A 20,537-nucleotide genomic window follows, 5' to 3' on the forward strand; every position below is an offset into this window, starting at 1 on the left:
AAAATTTTGTTAAGTGATTCTTCACCATTGGGAGATAGGACCCAAAATGATACAAAACAGGATATCTCAGAGTTGTGGACGGATTTGGACGGAACTTGGTGGACAAGTTGTGTGTCTGACAAGGACGAATCGATTCGATTTTGATGAAGATCTGAATATGGATTCGGATACGGTTTATTTAATTTTTAAGTGATTCTTCACCATTCATTGATGGATCGAGCTAAAGCTGATACCTAACATGGTATTTAAAAACGTTATCGATGAGTTATGACTAAACTTGGTGGACGAGTTGGTTAGGTGACGAGCAAGTCGATTAGATTTTGGTTCAGGTCCGAATCCAGATCCGGCCTATCAGTGGGATACAAAACATAAACTGTTCAGCCTGGTGGAGGTATGCGCTCTACCGAGTGCCGTTCTAAGTTCTACCTGTTTAACTATTTGTGGTCGTGAAACACTGCAGTGTCACCAAAATTAAAATACATGGTGTGATTTAAATTGCATTGTTGTGCATTTAGATTCTGGCTATTTCAGTGGAAAAAGTTGCAATTTAATTTGAAATTTTCACTTTATTTACACAAAATTTACATTATTGCTATTTGAACTTGATAAGTTGTTCCACTTTAACCTCACCTTTTGCAGCAACTGTGGTGTCATGGCAACATCAAACTAATTGGTATTCACGTTCATCTTGTTTATTCCTACTACATAAAGGTCCTTATCATGCCAGTGATGATTCAAAATCCATGAGGTCCTTCTTCAATGGTGCGTGCATGGTGCTGCGCCATGGACCTTACGTCAAGCTCATCATTGGCTTTTTGTTCACTTCCCTTGCCTTCCAGGTAAGCAAATGGATGCATAACTTGTTTTAACTGATGGACAGTTGATAAAATTGTTGAGCATAACATTAAAGTAGATTGTAAGTTTGAGGAGGTTTTTGATTTTTTTTTTTTTTTAAGTTCATTTTATGATTAAAAAATATCTGCACAACAGATTTACTTTACTTTAATATAGAAACCCTGAAGAATCCCAAATTAATAGCAATGCTACAAAAGCCTGCTGCTGATGCAGTGCCCTCCTGTAGGTTAGGACAATAATTAGTAATTTGTTCAGGGTGCCGATGATAGCTCACCTACTCTTCGTGAAGGACTCCATGAGATCCTTAATGTCCACCAATTGAATGCTGTCAGACGGGACACCCGGTTTAGCGTCTGTCCGAGGGAAGGGGGGCACGCATCGATGAATCGCCCAACCTGTGAAGCACCAGGATGGCAGTTTATAGCTGGGTCCTGAAGAGAACGTGCATACCTGTAGGCCACTCTGCCAAGCCAATGCTCTTTCAAATGGAAGCAAATCCTCTCTACCCGACAAGGTTTTCCAGATCTTATGACTCCGTCGTCCTGGTAGTGGGCCTTGAGTGGAGGTTTTATGAAGTCATAGACCTTGAGTGGTCTACTACTTAGTGGAGCTTCCTTAGGGTAGTCCATCGAGTTGCATATTCCATTCCCTCCTGCAGTGATGATTGCTTCCAAGGCCTTTCATGCAACTCCAGCTGAAGCCTGAGGAACGGGTTCGGAAGTTTCCATACTTTTATCCACTGCCAACATCTCCTGGCTCCTGTAAGTACATAGCCCACCGTACACTATCTTTATGAAACGTTTTAACAATTCTGTACCAATTCTGCTTTGGTCTCACCCTACCGCAGCTTCCTCTGGTGGAGTTGCAATCTCACCAGGAAGCTCAGTGCCAAAGCAGTGCTGGAGAGCAAGCATAACTGGCAAAACTTGACCTCGGGGCTTTTCAGGAAGCAGGTTCAACACCTCTGCCATGGAATTTAATAATGAAACAACCATATTAGCAGCTCACTTGATTTCACCCCACTCATTGAACTTGGCAATGCATTCAAATTCAGTGTAAAGGGTCACACAACATCGGAATTTCATGCAAAATCTCCAGCTTCTCCTTCCTTCTTATGGCGGTTAACATACCTTGATTAATGTTCTGTTGATTCCTTTCCTTGTTCTAACTGTCCAGACACAAAAGGACACCAGCTTTTATGATCAAGACCATAGTTTTTCCATTCTGCTTCACACTCTGCTTGCATTGATGCATTTGGGTGCGAAGGCGTTCATTTTGACATTAATTCGATATTGTGAATTCCTGCACAAGCGACTTCAATGCAGGAGAAGGCCATCATGCCCATAAATGCTGTGCAATGGTTGCCAACCTATGGTTTCACTGGAATGCTGTTTAGTTCAGTTTTTAAATTGGCCTTGTTGGCTTTCAATTTAGCCTTGAAGTGTGTTTTCGAATTGGCTTCATTTTCCATTCACAGTTTCATTGTATCCTTGTGCCAACTACGTGCTTGGCCTGTGTTCATTCAGAGGCTTTCCTTTCAGGATTGTGTCTCTGTGTGATCGTGTTTTTTTTTTGTTTTTTTTTGGAATTCATAGACTTGCTATTTACCCATGATGCACAGATTCAGAATCCACTGTCATGACATCAATTGCTGCGAGTCCGCCGATTGAGCTGAGATCAGCAGATGAGGGAGTCGGCAGAGCTATCTAGGATAGCTGAATAATTTGTTTGTTTATAAACGTCTATGCGCTATCGCAGTCAGGAAGTTGCACACAAGATTACTACCAAACTAGAGCAATGCGACTGTTGCCAATATGCCTCCACGAGTCCGCGTAGTCCCTGCACGTGACAACGGGTAGATGCCCTCATTCACTGTCCTAAAAATAAACAAGTTTGATTTAAATCCCTTCAGCTGTTTTCAAGTATCCCATTTTTACCAGACAGGACAGGTTTCACATCGATCAGTAAAGCTATTTTGGAGAAGGGTTTGTTTTTATATCGGCTTTGAAGCTAATATGGCTGCCAAACCATGTGACGTATGACATCAAAAATGTAAATTCTGCATATGTATGGGTAGAGGACCACGTTTGTAAAGTTTGTGTTGATCGGAGAAATTTTGTTTTTCTATCCAAGATGGCTGCCAAATTATGTGACCTATGACGTCACAATTATCACAAAAATATTCTCGATGGGTGTCGCTCCTACCCTGAAAGTTTCGTCTCAATCGGACATGTGTTTGCTGAGAAGAACGAGGTTTAGCCCGTACGAAACGGACGTAGGTTGTGGATGAGGAAGATGTAGGTTGTGGATCGAAGACACGAAAAACCCACGTCGGCCAATCGGGTGGATGTGCTTCACCTTCACAGTTAATCCCACCTACCAGCAAATTCACACTATTTTACTCCGCTAATTCCACAGCTGCTTGACTCGTTCTAATTGGCCACGGAATCTTTAACCGCTTGCGCATGCTGCATTGCATTAATTATACATGTTAGTCATTGCTGCGTAAATACAAGTCCTGTAGAACCTTCTCCTGACGTGTAAAAAATATTCAGCTATTTATTTATTTTTTGCTGAAAGTACAGCCATTTGGAAGCTCCACTAGCAGACTATTTATGGAACAAAGGTATAGATAATGGCAGGAAGGTCACCCACTGCTGAAAAAAAAAGTGTGACTTGCTAGGAAGATCACCCACCGAGGGCACGTGTGTTCACCAGCTTGAAACTACATAAAATAGACGAACATCTGTGAGTTTGTCATGTGAGGATCTTCTCGACTCCCCCTTTGTAATTGCAGCGAGCACTTTTTAATATCGATCTTGATGATTGAAAGGTATTTATCAATAGCAGGGGAGCCCTTGACACATTGCAGGGTGCACGATAAGTCAACTTAATGGTACAGCTTGTGTAAATATCGGAATGTAAATCCACAAAGCACTTGTGTAACCTTTACATTCAGCATATTAGAAAATACAAACACAAAGGTCCAAGCAGTGAGATTTTTTTCCTTTTTTTTCTTGTTCATTGCATCTCAATCGTTTTGCATCTCGTCTCCCAGCTCGGGTCCTGAATGCCCTCTTTGTGCTGTTAGTAAAAGGAAAGAAGGAACGCTTGTGTTTCTTAATACAGGAAAAGGCATCCATGTTGACGTCAACAGGGCACTGTCGGACCTTGTATCACTATGTCTGTCCGAACTGTCACCATTATGTCAGTTTGACCGGAGTATAGATAAACAAACCTTCCGAGTAGATTATCTTTTTGTATGCTCCAACGGTATAACTGAACAAGCGGGTAGTCTCGCCATGGTCCATTAAGAGGAAAACTCGTGAAGAACAGGTGAACATCGAGAACGAGTCAGGTTTTGGATGTGCCAATTAATAACAAATATCTCTTGTGTAAAAACTCAGAGTTTGACCAGTTACCAATCATCATGATAATAATATATTTAAAGTAGAGTAAATTATTACCGCTCCAATTGACTATCACATTGACTATTGTGGAGCGGCTTGCATGCCCCCATGACCCAATGAGCTATACTGGACAGGTGTAACAAAACCAGGTAGGTTGGAGGGTAGGGGACAGACGAAGTTTAGTCAAAACCTTGAGGAGTAAACCTTAATGCCAAAAATCCTGATTTCGGCAGCAGGGCCCTCAGTAGTTGAAATGGCGAAGCAGGAAGACTCGTTACCGGCATCTCGACGATGAAGATCATAAATTCTGACAAAAAGAATACTGCGTACTCATGTAGAACTTGTGACAACATGAGTATAATTAGCAACCGAAAGACACTATGACGATGGAAAACCATAACTCTTGTCCATTCGAGATCGACCCCCAGAAGAGAGAAGAAGAAAGAGTGAATTGGAGAATAAAACAATTGGCATTTGCATTAAATAATCCACACACATTCAAAACTATCCTGAAGATCAAAGTTCCCTTAGTTTGTTCGTTCCTTCTCTTCCTTTCTCAATACCTCACAATGGAACTAATTTGATTCGTACTCTAAAAGCCTTATTTATCCGTGAGGAACATCACATCTCACGTGGTCTTCTTCTTTATCTCGATCGATTCCTCTTCTTCTTCACAAGGTTTCAGAAACTTTACATCCCAAAGCGCGGTCAATCGACCGCCTGCCCTCCCCCTGCGCCCAAAAGCCATAGCATGACTTTCCTCCTGACCTTCAACGGCTTATTTTACCCCTCTCTTGATGTCTGCAAATCCAACCGAAGACAATCTCAGCTCATTCCATAAAGCCGGCAACATGTGTGTGTCAACTCTCAGGAGAGCCAGAAAACAACATTTGTCCAACCTCAAGATTGAACTTTCAAACTCGTCTCCTTCTTCAAAAACCTGGTGGTGTCTTGTCAAGTCTGTCTCTGGAGCACCTCACTTTAAATGACACCACGGCCGACTAGGTCGACTACTCGTGAGAAGGCCGAATGTCTCTATTCTGCCTTCATCTTTTCTCAAGGCTGAAGTCAAGGCAGTACTTTGGGCCCAGTCCTATTCCTAATCGTAATCAACGCTCTGTCTCTTTGGAAAATCTACTTTCTCTCTTTAATGATGACTCCAAACTCTGCTGTAACATTCTTCATCATTCAGATAAGCAGGAAGTAGTCTCTTCCCTCTCTGCAGATCATGATAAAATGATAAGATGGTCAAACGCATGGAATACCTTTCAATCCTGACAAATCTCACACTTGCACTGTATCTCCGAAAAAGAGCGTCTGGCGAACCCTGCCTTTTACTTCCTAAACAATCCTCTTGAAGAAGTTCAGTCACTTTCATATGACTGACTTTTCATTTGACTTTCAATGAGACTTTCAGCCAGGATCTGTGTTGGGCAAACCACAAAGCAAAGTTGGCCTCCAAAGCCAATCACCGACTAGGTATCCTACATCGTGCACATCTGAACTTTTATCTTCCTACAAGGCAGTCTGTAGTTTTATGGACTGCTGCTCTCCCCTCTGGGCTGGCTCCCCTGCCTCAGCTCGATGCCGTGGAAACCAAAGCCTTCAAAAATGATTGGCATCTCCTGTGATCAAGTCTCTGGGCTGTTCACTTTCACGTCTGATAGGTTGGTGGTCTCCCTGTCTTCACATATCGAAGTTGGCCTCCAAAGCTCTTCTTCCATGTCTTGACACTGCATACCAACGAAAGCTACATTGTTATGCCAAAATTGTCAAAAGAATATGCACGCACATTTGCTCCAAGGCTAAAATCGATGAACATGCGAATTACGCATGCGTTCTGGCTTGAACGTCAAAACTCCGGGTCTTGCTATTTCTGCCTCGGGGTATCATCGTCAAGACAACATCGACTCAAAATGCCGAGCTTTGCACGCAATTTGTATACTTTGAAAAGTCATTATTTCATCACACCCAAATTTAAGCCAGATTACTCAAGAAGCCATTCTTATAGTTAGGCAGCTTAGCAATTTTTGGGGGAACGACTTTACAAAAGTACCATTTTTATTTTAGTGGTGAATTAGGACCGGAGGCAAGACATATACAGTGTTTGACTTTTGCGCAAATACGACTCGCACAGAATAATATCGAGCAATACATTTATGCAAATAAATCATCAGCTATTGGAGTTAGACTAAAATCGTAAATACATAAATTGCTGGACAAATTACCTTGAACAACATGTTGTCTGTTCTAAAGCTATATTGTCATTACATCCTTGTAGTTGCGTACATGTTAGATATATGAGAGGTGCGCGAGTCACAAGTATAACACATTTGTATAAACACTCGGTATTATATTACGAATTATTATTACATGGAAGCGTAAGATTTATTATGCAGGCATGCATAAGTTTTACAAATAACACTGCATGTAATGAAATAAAAGTTAGCCTCCTTGTTGAAAATATATACATAATTGGTTTTTGTCCTTGGTTTTTGTCCAATAAAAAGGTGAAGAACACTGCATATTTCTTGCCTCCGGTCCTAAATCTATTGTATATCGTCTAATGGACCACCAAAATAAAAATGGCGCTTTTGTCAAGCCGTTCCCCATTTTCGATAAATATGCTGCTAAGCTGCCTGACTATTATTAAGAGGATCGTTATTGCACCCAATCCTAGAAAGAAATATTCCTAGAAAGTAATCCGATTAGAGATTTAATCGCATTTAGATCTCTGGAAAGTTGAGGATAAATACGAGGGATGGTACGGAAGTAATGCCTCCTATTTATTATTTTTTTATTTTTTGTATACTGAATCGAGGCTCGTGAAAGAGCTAACATTTACTTCACAAACAAATCAACCAGACAAACAAAATATATAAAAAGAGGGAGCGGAAGACAAGATGGGGAGAGAAGGGGAAGCACACAAACACAACATTTGAGAGCAGGGAGATGTGTGGGAGGGAGAGGGCTTGGGGGGAGGAGGTGTGGGAAGGGGGGGGGGGGTGGGAGGGAGAAGTATAAAACACAAGGACACCAAGGACTTCCAGGACAGAAGTTGGTATTTCAAAAAAGTGGAATTGGGGTGAAATTAGCAGGGGTAGAAAAGATCAAGGTTTTGGATGGGGGAAGATAAGAGATGGTGGTGAACAGCTCTTTTAAAGACCTGGAGGGTGGAGTGGGATTGAAGAGTGAGGGAGTTTGTTCCAGAGGTGGGAGAAAAGAGGACTGAAGGAGTGAAGGTGAGCAGAGAGTCTTGATTTTGGCAGTTTAACCATAAGAGGGTTGCAGGCAGATCTTGTGCGACCTGTAGGAATATTTGGGGGACAGAGCCCAGAGAGAGCTGGGGGGGCAAGGCCAGAGAGGAGTCGGTAGAAGACGGAAAGACCACCAACCTGCCTGCGGTGAGTGAGTGAGAGGCCCTTGGAGTTCGCTTCATCGCGGGAGATTCCAATGATTCTGAAATTTTTTTTTCTGAAATTTTCTGAATTCCAAAATTCATTTTCCTTATATAAATGCCTTGTATGAAAGCAACAGAATTGCTCATCGAAGAATGGTATTTCTGACCTTCCATTGTGATCAGTCATCTGACGACAACAAGTTACTCATCGGAAAGGGCCGTGAACTTTAAAGTTTGATAGCTGTGGTTGAATTTCTAATGCAGAGGAAGTACATCCTGTTGATATTCATGTAAATGTGGAAAATGCATATGGCCACTCTACCCATCTACCGTTAATGTGAACACGTTTATACATAAGTTAAATATGAAGTCCAAACCGAACCCTCAGCCTGAAAAGTGATGGTCACTGTGTTCTGGGACAGGGAAGATGTTCTGCTTCTCGAATTTGTATGAAAGGGTGCCATAATAAACTCAGAACTGTACATCTAGACATTGAACAAACTGAAAAGATGACTCCATGAGAGCCTGCCCACAACCTGTCGTGTCCGAGGTTCCGCTTCATGGTAACAGCAGGCCGCTCACCGCTGTGCCAATCCCATCGTTTGGAAGGATGAGAGATGTAGCCTGGATCTTGCACCTTCAGATTACCATCTCTTTCGCTGAACGAAGGAGTCTGTTTATCAGACTCGGTGGTGTAATGGTTAGAGCGTCCAGTTGGAATCTGGGAGGTCGGTGGTTCAAACCCCGGCCGAGTCATATCGAAGACTTTTGAAATGCTATTTGCTACTTTCTTGCTTGAGGATCAGCGTTTGGAAGGTTAAGAACATGGACAATCCCCATCGGTTGGTATCCATGGGGGGAGGAGGAAATTTCTGCTGAGGAAATGCCCAGCTGAGTGCGATGAGAAAAGCGGCGTCATTGTTGTGACTTCACTGGTATCCAGAGTATCCCGGGATGTGACAGCACTTCCTGCAATGTGTGTGTGTGTGTGTGTGCGTGTGCGTGTGCGTGTGCGAAGCTCTACTACAAGCCTTAGACCTTGTATTAAAAGAGCAAGTGTGACAAGGAGTTGTATAGTGTAGGTACACATGCCCTTGTTCAACTGTGGCAACTGTGCATCGATTGTAATGGGTATGTTGAGGAAAAATAACCAGGTATTCAGAAAGGATGAATGGATTCTCCTTGCAAGTTTCATCATTCCTGATGTGACATTTAATGAGAAATAAAATAAAAGGCATTACATTTGTACCACCCCTCATACATTGTGTCACTTCACTTCAGCATGGTCTTGGGCTGCAAGGATGGCCTAGAAGTACTCCCACTCGCCTCTCAGCTCTGTAGCCTGGGTTTGAATCCCGACCCAGCTATAAAATGTCATCCCGGTGTTTCATGGGCAGGTGATCGATCAACGCGTGTGCCGGCCCTCGAATGGACGTTAAACCGAGCGTTCCATCTGCCCGCATTAGTTGGTGGACGTTAAAGATCCCACGGTGTCCTTCGTGAAGAGTGGGAGAGATATCGCCAGCACCCGGAACAAATTACAAATACCTGCCCCAACCTTAGTTGAACTTCAGGCCTGGCCAGCCGGTTCGTGAAAGACTTGGGCCAAGCTTCCTCCGGCAAACCCCATAAGAACGCTGGGACCAAGTGGCTGCTAAAGAATAAGATGCATGGTCTTCTGATTAATTTGATCATTTCCGTTTTTGTAAAATTGCTTTGTGACAAAGATTGCCTCGTTTTCTGTCTTGCAGTTGGTCGAGGGTAACTTTGCACTATTTTGCACTTATTCGATGGATTTTGGACAAGATTTTCAAAACATTGTTGTCACCATACTGGTAAGTGTACACAAGGACGTTGTCGATTCTTTCTTTGCAAGACACTGGGTTTGCCCACGCTTACTTAAAAAAAAAAAAAAAAAAAAAAAAAAAATTCCAAGGAATTTCATGTGTTTAGTAAATTGTGAAAAAATAATTGTTGGTTTTATATTAAGATTATAATTCTACATTTAGACTTTACATAACGTATTTTATGCCTCAAAAGGATTATTCAAGTCGTCGTGTTTTGGGAATTTTTTTTGCAAAATTTGCAAAAAAAAAAATTTTTGCCAATTTTTGGTGAAGAAAAATGAGGAAGTGATTGTTTTTTCCCCCCTCTGCGGAAATTGACTGTACTATCCATTTCCTGTCAGTAACCAGAACGTTTCATAGGGTTGACAGGATATGTCAGGTATGTGCACTCACCTTTGAGCTGTCTAGCCAGGGTTCGAATGTCGACCCAGCCACGAGGTGTCTCTCTGGTGTTTCTCATGCAGGACGATGCATCGATGTGTCTCGTCCATAGGCGCCCGCGGAACTACGTAACTTCCGGTTAGTGCACCCTACGCGACAACAGTCACGTGATTGGATACGTTGAAAACAAACCACAAAAGGGCACGTGTTACAGCTTACTTCCGGTAGTCTCGCCCTCACCTATTGGAAGGGCATTAAGCCGGAGGACCCGTCTGCCGGTACTGGGTGCATTGCAGGACGTTAAACATTCTGTGGTGTCTCGCGAAGAGTGGGCGAGTTATCGCCGGCACCCTGAACAAAATTCCTCCCGGTCGAACGTCGGGCCTGGCTGGTTGGTTCGTGAAAGACTTGTGCCAGAACCGCTTCCTCCTACTCCTACCCACGAGAGTGGGGGATTTGAAGAAGAAGAAGAAGACTAATCAGAATTTGGACAATGTAAGACGTATTGAGTTTGACTTGCACCGAGGTTTGTCCTTTTCGCTGCACTGCCAACTCTTTTTCTTCCTCAGATGTTTACCTTTCATGGTGTGGTCCCAAATAACAATATTGTCATCTTTTCATATTTTGGTTTATCAAAGAACAGGAATAACAAAGCATTTCTTGGTCGGATGCTTTGGGCCGCATATTGTAGTATTACTATTAACAGCACAATCTGTGCATGAAGTACAAAGCAAGATAGGACAGCCAGCAGCTGTAGTTGGGACAAATGCTGTGCAATGCAAGTTGTGAGAATTGTTTATTTTGTGGAGTTTAGCCTTCATCTCCCCTCTGCACCGCCCCACTTCCCTTCCTCACCATCCCTGCTCCCCCTCACCCACCCTGCTCTCCCTCCCCTCACCCACCCTGCTCTCCCTCCCCCTCACCCACCCTGCTCTCCCTCCCCTCACCCACCCTGCTCTCCCTCCCCCTCACCCACCCTGCTCTCCCTCCCCTCACCCACCCTGCTCTCCCTCCCCCTCCCCCACCCTGCTCTCCCTCTCCCTCACCCACCCTGCTCTCCCTCTCCCTCCCCCACCCTGCTCTCCCTCCCCCACCCTGCTCTCCCTCCCCCTCACCCACCCTGCTCTCCCTCCCCCTCACCCACCCTGCTCTCCCTCCCCCTCACCCACCCTGCTCTCCCTCCCCCTCACCCACCCTGCTCTCCCTCCCCTCACCCACCTGCTCTCCCTCCCCCTCACCCACCCTGCTCCTCCTCCCCCTCACCCAACCCTGCTCTCCCTCCCCTCACCCACCCTGCTCTCCCTCCCCTCACCCACCCTGCTCTCCCTCCCCCTCCCCCACCCTTGCTCTCCCTCCCCCTCACCCACCCTGCTCTCCCTCCCCCTCACCCACCCTGCTCTCCCTCCCCCTCACCCACCCTGCTCCCCTCCCCCTCACCCACCCTGCTCTCCCTCTCCCTCCCCCACCCTGCTCTCCCTCCCCCTCACCCACCCTGCTCTCCCTCCCCCTCACCCACCCTGCTCTCCCTCCCCCTCACCAACCTGCTCTCCCTCCCCCTCACCCAACCTGCTCTCCCTCCCCCTCACCCAACCTGCTCTCCCTCCCCCTCACCCAACCTGCTCTCCCTCCCCCTCACCCACCCTGCTCTCCCTCCCCCTCACCCAACCTGCTCTCCCTCCCCTCACCCACCCTGCTCTCCCTCCCCCTCAACCCACCCTGCTCTCCTTCCCCCTCACCCACCCTGCTCTCCCTCCCCCTCACCCACCCTGCTCTCCCTCCCCTCACCCACCCCTGCTCTCCCTCCCCTTCACCCACCCTGCTCTCCCTCCCCCTCACCCACCCTGCTCTCCCTCCCCTCACCCACCCTGCCTCTCCCTCCCCCTCACCCACCCTGCTCTCCCTCCCCTCCCTCACCCTGCTCTCCCTCCCCCTCCCCTCACCCTGCTCTCCCTCCCCCTCCCCACCCTGCTCTCCCTCCCCCACCCTGCTCCTCCCCCTCCCCCTCCCCACCCTGCTCTCCCTCCCCTCCCCCACCCTTGCTCTCCTCCCCCTCCCCCACCCTGCTCTCCCTCTCCCTCCCTCACCCTGCTCTCCCTCCCCCCTCCCCCACCCTGCTCTCCCTCCCCCTCCCCCACCCTGCTCTCCTCCCCCTCCCCCACCCTGCTCTCCCTCCCCCTCCCCCACCCTGCTCTCCCTCCCCCTCCCCCACCCTGCTCTCCCTCCCCCTCCCCCACCCTGCTCCCCCTCCCCCACCCTGCTCTCCCTCCCCCCCCTCCCCCACCCTGCTCTCCCTCCCCCTCCCCCACCCTGCTCTCCCTCCCCCTCCCCCACCCTGCTCTCCCTCCCCCTCCCCCACCCTGCTCTCCCTCCCCCTCCCCCACCCTGCTCTCCCACTCCCCCTCTCCCCACCCTGCTCTCCCTCCCCCTCCCCCACCCTGCTCTCCCTCCCCCTCCCCCACCCCTGCTCTCCCTCCCCTCCCTGCTCTCCCTCTCCCTCCCTGCTCTCCCTCTCCCTCCCCCACCCTGCTCTCCCTCTCCCTCCCCCACCCTGCTCTCCCTCCCCCACCCTGCTCTCCCTCCCCCACCCTGCTCTCCCTCCCCTCACCCACCCTGCTCTCCCTCCCCTCACCCACCCTGCTCTCCTCCCCCTCACCCACCCTGCTCTCCCTCCCCCTCACCCACCCTGCTCTCTCCTCCCCCTCACCACCCTGCTCTCCCTCCCCCTCACCCACCCTGCTCTCCCTCCCCCTCACCCACCCTGCTCTCCCTCCCCCTCACCCACCCTGCTCTCCCTCCCCCTCACCCACCCTGCTCTCCCTCCCCTCACCCACCCTGCTCTCCCTCCCCCTCACCCACCCTGCTTCTCCCTCCCCCTCACCCACCCTGCTCTCCCTCCCCCTCACCCACCCTGCTCTCCCTCCCCCTCACACCACCCTGCTCTCCCTCCCCCTCACCCACCCTGCTCTCCCTCCCCCTCACCCACCCTGCTCTCCCTCCCCCTCACCCACCCTGCTCTCCCTCCCCCTCACCACCCTGCTCTCCCTCCCCCTGCTCTCCCTCCCCTCACCCACTCTGTTTCACTGAAGGATTGAGAATCGTGCCCATCTCTCTCCACGTGTACACGTGTACTCTCTGATGCGACGTCGTTGGTTTCATTCCAACAATGGAAATTCCATCGGTTCGAAAGCATGCGAAGCCTGCCCCACCCATCCTCTTTCTAACTCTCAAGTTGAACTGTTGAAGCCAATGGAAAAGGACGTGGAGGTTGAGGGGTGGAGCCGAGGCTTAGCGTCACAGCCCCACCTCACCAGCTGATGGCCTGATCCCCTCTTGCCCAATCGGAGGCGAGCTCCTTAAAAAAACCACCTCGGGTGACGTGAGGTTGTGTGGGCCGGGTTACTTTAGGGTCACTCTTCGATGTGCTCCCATTTTCGCTCCCGAAGAGGTATACTAACCGCTTTGCTTAATCGGACGTCAAAGCTCGGTTGCTTGACCGACGATAATGCAGACAAATCTTTCGAGATTTGTACGTCGCCGGAAAAAATATATCTCGGTCTTGGCAACTGTGCGTTATCGTTATGGAATGGGAAAAGCTGAGAAGGCTGTTTCTTCACTTTGTGATATGAACAACGCTTCCCTCAAAGGGGAAATTTTCTCCTCATGATCATTTTCTCCTTCACATTACTACTTAAACTGGACTCGAGCCCCCCTGGGTCACCCTCTCGTTGCGTTAAGTCAGGTATTCTAATCGGGCTCGCTTTATGTACGTAGTTAAGGCCATTCTGCCACATTTCTTCTTTCGATAAAACTTCCTTTGGACTTGCGCTCCTCTTGTAAGTGCCAAGTTTCGTCGATCTCGGCACCCCACGTCGCTTTCAGCTCCAAAGAAAGTACATTATTATTTTACATTTCGTTATGCAGTTGCCTCAAACTGCTGTGTTCTCACTGGTTTGTGCCCGCAGTTTGCAGCCTCCCACCCACCCATAAGGGATACATAATAGCAATCCCACTCATTCAGGGTGCATGAGAGTAAAACAATATTGGGGTGGCCTCTCCCAAATACCTTTAAAAAAAATTAAATAAAATAAATTCTACATTAACTGGATTTATTTATTTATTTATTCAAAAAAAAACTTTCATTTCATTGTGTTGTGTAAAAATGTGTTAATCAAAAAGTTATCGACTGAAAGTGGCATTTGGCAATTGAATAGATTCCAGCACTCTGCTCTACTTTATAATTACAATTTCTGGGGGCTTCCTATGTATAGATGAAGCTTCACACTCTTGGTGAAACTTCAGACAGAGGATCAACACAAGACAGGCAGACAAATATTGCACTTTAGTGGATGGGTGGCAGAAAGGAAGAGGAAGAGGGAGGGTTGGGGAAGGGGGTTGGAAAAAGTGTAACAGAGCAGGGATGGATATGGGATCAAGGTGCCGATGGGAAGCATTCTTGAATAACTGGGGAGAGCGAGGAGTACAAGCAACAGATACAAAGTCAGATTTGATGGATGACTTGATGGAGGGATGGAGGTGTGGGTTCAGCTTGGAATTGGCGAGGGTGATCACGTGAGAGGGGTTCTGGAAGAATGCATGTGACGTGGGCTGGCTGGAGTGGACGGAGGAACGAGAGCAGGAGGAGCGAGGATAGAGGTGAGGTCATTGAAACATTGACATTGTAATGAATTATGAAGACGGACTCCACTTTCACATTGGCTTTAAAAGGTCCTTCTGATACTTGGAGGACTAATACTTGATAGGACTAATAGGACTAATAAAAAGGACTGATACTTGATGAGCCTTGGTTAGACTGAAGTCAATGTTTGTTTAAGACTCGAGTGAAAGGTGAAGTTTAGTCCGTTCGTATTTCCATCAGTCACCATTCTTCTGCATGCATTTCCTGTTGCTGCATCAAACACAAGTTAAGCTAGAGACTTCATAGAACACCTTACCCCACGCAGTGTTCAGGTATATAATTCAATTGGGAAAAAAAAGAAAAGAAAGAATTTAAAGGTTGTATTAAAAAATCCGGAAGTTTACCGCCATTGATGCGGTCTTGTACACCACCTTGTATGACATGGCCAAATACTGCAAAACTGGAGGTTTTTTATAAAGCAATAAGAAGGCGATTTATGTTCTGCAGTGTTAAAGTATATAAATAAATTGAGATTATATATTGTAAGAAGAACACCACTCCTTTTGCATCTTCAGATGCATAGAGCCCCCGAGAGCAGTTTCCTAGGCGATTTGGCACAATCCTGGACGGGTCGCCACTCCAACACAGGATACTCGAATCGCTCATTTTTTTGCAGTAAAGCTGGTAATCATTTTGCCAACCTCGGAAGGATGACAGGCTGAGTCAACCCACTTGGTGTTAATTCAACGGCATGGTCATGGACTTGAACTCAGGACCCTAAGATCTCAAGACAGCCACCTTAACCGTTCAGCCAATAGCAGGCTTTAACGATTGTAGGCCGCCGTTGACGCAGTGGCTATTGCACTACTACCTTATTTAACACGGTACATTAGTTTGTGTAATTTATGACGTCCCTAAAACCAATAAGTTTCCCATTCGGAATGGTTTTCAATTTTGTTAGACAGCCAGACAGACACAGTAAAAAAATTATCTCGCTCTTCCTGCGCATGTGCGATCGGGACAAATTCAGAGACTAAGTACTTCTAAACTGCAGGTTAATTTTCTGATTCATGTTAAAAATACAATATTCGATTTAGGTCGTTGTTAGAAGTCGAGATGCGCACCTCTTCCATTGTTTTCCCTGTTTGTGGACATTTCTTGAACTCGGACACTGACAACAATCTGTTGTTCAATGGTGTAATTGCTTGTATCATAACCCAGGTCGGATGTTCACACAATCTGGAAAAAGGGAAAAGGAAACGAATGAACTCTGCAAACAAAGGCAATATCTGAGCGTGGACCATTTAAACAAGACCGATGGTCTAACAACGGCGTAGCCAGGCTTGGATCTGCTGAGTGGAGGATCTGCCGTCTCCCCCTGTCGGGTGACCAGATCCTCAGCTCTGATTGGTGGACGTTTGTGAGGGACAGACAGACAGACATACATACATATATACATCCACCGGATGGACAGCCAAACTCTGTTCCAGGCAGCATTGCCTTATGGGCTACACCGTAAAAATATGGCTGCCGAACCACGTGATCGATGACGTATCAAATTTGTTTTCATGGCCAATTTATCCCTAGATTACGCACAAGAAATTTCATACTGATTGGATCAAGCATTTTACTTCTCCATTTATGATGTCATAATGAAGGCACCTATGACTTCATTATTAGCATATGTTATTCCCCATGGGGAGTACTTTACAATGAGCCAAATTTTCAATTTTTCCATAGAGCAGTTTCGGAGATATAGAGGCGCAAAGGTTTTTTTTTTTGTTTGTTTGTTTTCCCAAGATGGCGCCCATACCACATGACCTTTGATGTCATAATTATCATTAAAATTCTATAGGAGGAGGCGCTCCGATGGTGAAAATTTTATCAATTGGACCTACGGTTGCAGAGAAAACGAATTTTAAAGGGAATAAACCCACAAAATGTCGGCGGAAGGGACATAAATGCATGCATACACCGGAGAGACAAACACTTCCAGACGGCATTGCCCTACGAGCTACGTCGTAAAAATTGGAATTCTGTAACTAGCAGGAGACATTCATTCCTTGAAATACTGTACATTGTAGACCTTTGAAGCAGATGTCATGCTTTGAACAATATATGAAATAAATAGCATATACTAATATGTCAATGTATAGGGCAAGTAAAGGTTGACATCAGGAGGCAATGAAGAAATGTATCATATATCTGATTTGAGTTTGGGTTCCAAGCATCATTCTATTCCTCTGCACACAAAATGTGGCTAAGGATTGCATCATTTATGGGAGCGTGGCCGTGCCTGTAGGTTGGAGCAGGAATTTGGGTCAGGGTGCCGGCGCTTGCTCGCCTACTTTTCGCGAAGGACACCGTGGGATCTTTAACATCCACCAACTAATGCCAGCAGACGGGTCGCCAAGTTTTAACGTCAATCTGAAGGACGGCACACACATTGATGCCTCACCCCCTCCATGAGCACCACCGGCATGACAGCTTATAGCTGTGTCGGGATTCAAACCCAGGCTAGACGGCGTAGGGACGAGTGTCATCCTGCCGGGCCTTGAGCATCATGAGCCATTGGTTCAAATTGTAATGCTAAACACGCCAACCAGGGAAGCTATGCATGGTTATTTGTTAAATTAATAAATAATCCAAATTAAGAGATTGATTTGAGAAGTAAACTTTTTTTGTAACAATTCTCACAATTATCTCCTCGGTTTGTAGAATGTATATAGCCTTGAGTTTAGTTTGTTTGATCAGTAGTTGTTAAATGTCCATCAGTATTTACGATCGAGATAGTGTGTGTTACGTGGTTTGATAAATAGCATCTTGGGCATGAACATTGCTCAGATGATAATCTACTTCCTGTCAATACATTTTATGGCTTTACAATTTATTTATGGGAAGTCGTTGCTAAATTATTTGGATTCCCTTCATGTAATTAAAAATCGAAGGAAGAATCAATGCAGTCGAAGCATCGATGACGGTGAAAATGACTGCCCATTAAAACACAAAATTGCCAACTTGCAAGGGTGTCGGTTCGACTTGATCTACTTTACCATCATGATTATTTTGAATGTTTTCATCATCTCTTCTCTCTATATTATAAAAGAAAGTTTTTGTTTGTTTGTCTTCGCAAGCTAATCTCCTGAACGGTGAAAGATAGGAGGAAACCTCTAATGCAAAAAATGCCGGGACAGACCCCGGGAAGGTTATAGGCTCGGTGGTGAGGCCGGTCGAGGCCCACCTCGGCCGGGCCCATTTCGCAATTAAAAGCTGAGCTGAATTATAGTAGTCAATCTTCTACGGCCGCGAGTAAAAGCTGAATTATAGTAGTAAATTCATTCAAAAATAACCCGGGCAACGCCGGGTGCTTTCAGCTAGTTTGTCATAAATTCCATGCTTTACTCAACTGCCAAATTTTTTTCAGGAAAGCAAAAAGGCACACCCTGTGTGAAGCAATTCCTGAAGTATGATAAACTTAATAGTGGGGCGGCTTAGCCCAAATATTCAAAAGAATTGTGCATTTTGTGATACAAGCACCAAATTTGGCACAAATGTACATTAATATGTTGCGAACATTTTCAGATATTGGGCCACTTGAAATTCCGTAATTTTTTTTTTCAATTTTTTTCAAATTTCGTAATTTCAAATTTTTCGGGTGACACCGTCACAATTTCGGTCTTCGAGGCCGGCCGATAGGCAAAGTGTGACCGGAAGGGACGAGGTTCTCCTGACCACGTGGCCCTCGATCTGGGAAGCGAGAGGCGTTCCATTAGTGGACGCGCCCCTCACGCCCGACTCTTGGGCGGCCCCGGCAGGCCGTTTGTTTTGACGTTCCGTGACAGGCCCCGCACCCCCACCTCCGGGCCGACCGGAAGCTTGTGCTGAGTACATCATACCTGAACAACTCAGTGAGGCAGAACACAGCAGTGCACACCAGGGTGACCCCTTCAGTGCATAAACCAATTAACCTGTCCACTGCAGGGCATATAGAAATGAAGTTATTTTCTGCATATAATAATAATATAAGTTCAGTTCTATATAACAATTTCTGTTATCACCACTACCACTACGACTACCACTACTACAAGCTTTGTCTGGAATTTTGTGGACTAACAGACAAACAGACATACAGACAAGCTGGGATCAAAACATTACCTCCTTCCACCATTGAGTGTAGAGGTAAACATCATGGAAATTATGTCATGCCCTAGATTTAATTCATGCTTACCCGTGTATTTGCTTCACTGGTTCACAAGGTCTTTTGCATACATGTAATTCAGACTCTCGTCTTCATTGCTGACCACACAATGTTCGCAACATATTAATGTACATTTGTGCCAAATTTGGTGCTTGTATCACAAAATGCACAATTCTTTTGAATATTTGGGCTAAGCCGCCCCACTATATCGGCCGGCCTCGAAGACCGAAATTGTGACGGTGTCACCCGAAAAATTTGAAATTACGAAATTTGAAAAAATTTGAAAAAAAAAATTACGGAATTTCAAGTGGCCCAATATCTGAAAATGTTCGCAACATATTAATGTACATTTGTGCCAAATTTGGTGCTTGTATCACAAAATGCACAACAGGTTTGCTATGCTGCTACACTATAAGGAAGGAGTGGGAAGCATATTTATGGGTAGTCATAAAACTTAACATTCCAGGGAATAGATCAGTAGAAGTTTATAATTGAAAAAGCACGACTTGCAAGTCGGTAGTGCCTTACGTTTTGGCAAGAATCCACTCGCATTGTCCACAGCAAATGTTGAAGTGAAGAAGCTTGAAATCGTCACGTGACCACAACCGTTGGTAGGGTGAATTGGTATGTTGACCAATCCTGGCAACTCGTGACGATTGCAGACAACGTGGGATAGATGTAATAGAGATGTTACTGGAATGTAATACAGATGTAATAGCAGATTAAATCCTAAACCTCCTCTTTTGTTGAGATATGTTGATGTCATACACCGACTCGTTTCCTATCCTTCCAGATCTTGTCCTTAACATGAACTGACTGGCTGCACAGACTTCTGTGTGGTTTATATGGTGTAACGATACCAAACTTGGAGAAGGATCTTCTCACTTTCTCAGACAGCCCAGCTACACATGGAATGGTCACTCATGGCATGTTTTCTTGATCCGTGTCCTGTTGTTATTCACCGGACGTGATGTTGTTCTTACTAATTCCCACTTTCAAAAAAAGAACCGGGGTAACCAAACTTACTGAGAGGGCTCCTGATGTTCTCCTTCTCGCATAATTCCCCCTCATGTGTGGTTGGAATGGTGTCTGCCCCACGGAGAAGGGTGTATTTAACTAATTATTTAATTTGACTGGATGAATCGTAACAACCTGCGTCGCTTTATTCCAGGGGAATACATTATTCGGAAGATAAATGATGCAGTCGTATTATTTGTTTGATTTTATTTGGTTTTGTTTGTTATTTAACTGAGTCGAGGTTCCTAAAAAAGTGAGGTGATGGAGGAGGAAAAGGCAACGTGTCTGGTGGGGGCAGCAGGGCAACGAGTAAGGAAAGTGATGAACAGGAAATGAGGAATAGGAGGAAACCAAAGGAACAGATCTGAACGAGGCCTAAGAGCCCGAGCTTGGACACAGAAACCCATTGGCTACAAATGTACTCCGAGACGTGTAAGCGCATTGCATTAACATCTAGAATGGCACTCGGTAGAGCGCATTACCTCCGCCAGGTTAAACGGTTGACGTTTTGTACCCCACTGATAGGCCAGATTTGGATTCGGACCTGAACCAAAATCGAATCTGCTTGTTCTCGTCACCTAACCAACTCATCCACCAAGTTTTGGCTGAATCCATCCATAACTTTTGAGATATCCTGTTCACAGACAGACAAGCAAACAGGTGAAAACATAACCTCCGCCCACCATCGGTGGTGGAGGTAACACTAAAACAATTCCCAAACGCTGTTAAACAAGATGTTTGTTTTTTTTTAATCACATGATGTATATAAAATGAAAGTTTCCAGACCAAATTT

At 45.9% G+C, this 20,537-nt stretch overlaps 1 protein-coding gene across 1 annotated transcript in view; it reads left to right on the plus strand.

Moving 5' to 3' along the window:
- MFSD2A (MFSD2 lysolipid transporter A, lysophospholipid) overlaps positions 1-20,537 on the plus strand; it is a 188,188-nt gene that overhangs the window by 134,977 nt on the left and 32,674 nt on the right. Inside the window, exons 9-10 of the mRNA XM_078783177.1 lie at positions 712-839; positions 9,417-9,500. Of these exons, the coding sequence (XP_078639303.1) occupies positions 712-839; positions 9,417-9,500 (212 nt within the window). The remainder of the gene's footprint in view (positions 1-711; positions 840-9,416; positions 9,501-20,537) is intronic.

This window comes from Myxine glutinosa, chromosome 8, assembly GCF_964187855.1.
Source record: "Myxine glutinosa chromosome 8, kmMyxGlut1.1, whole genome shotgun sequence".
Taxonomy (NCBI): domain Eukaryota; kingdom Metazoa; phylum Chordata; class Myxini; order Myxiniformes; family Myxinidae; genus Myxine; species Myxine glutinosa.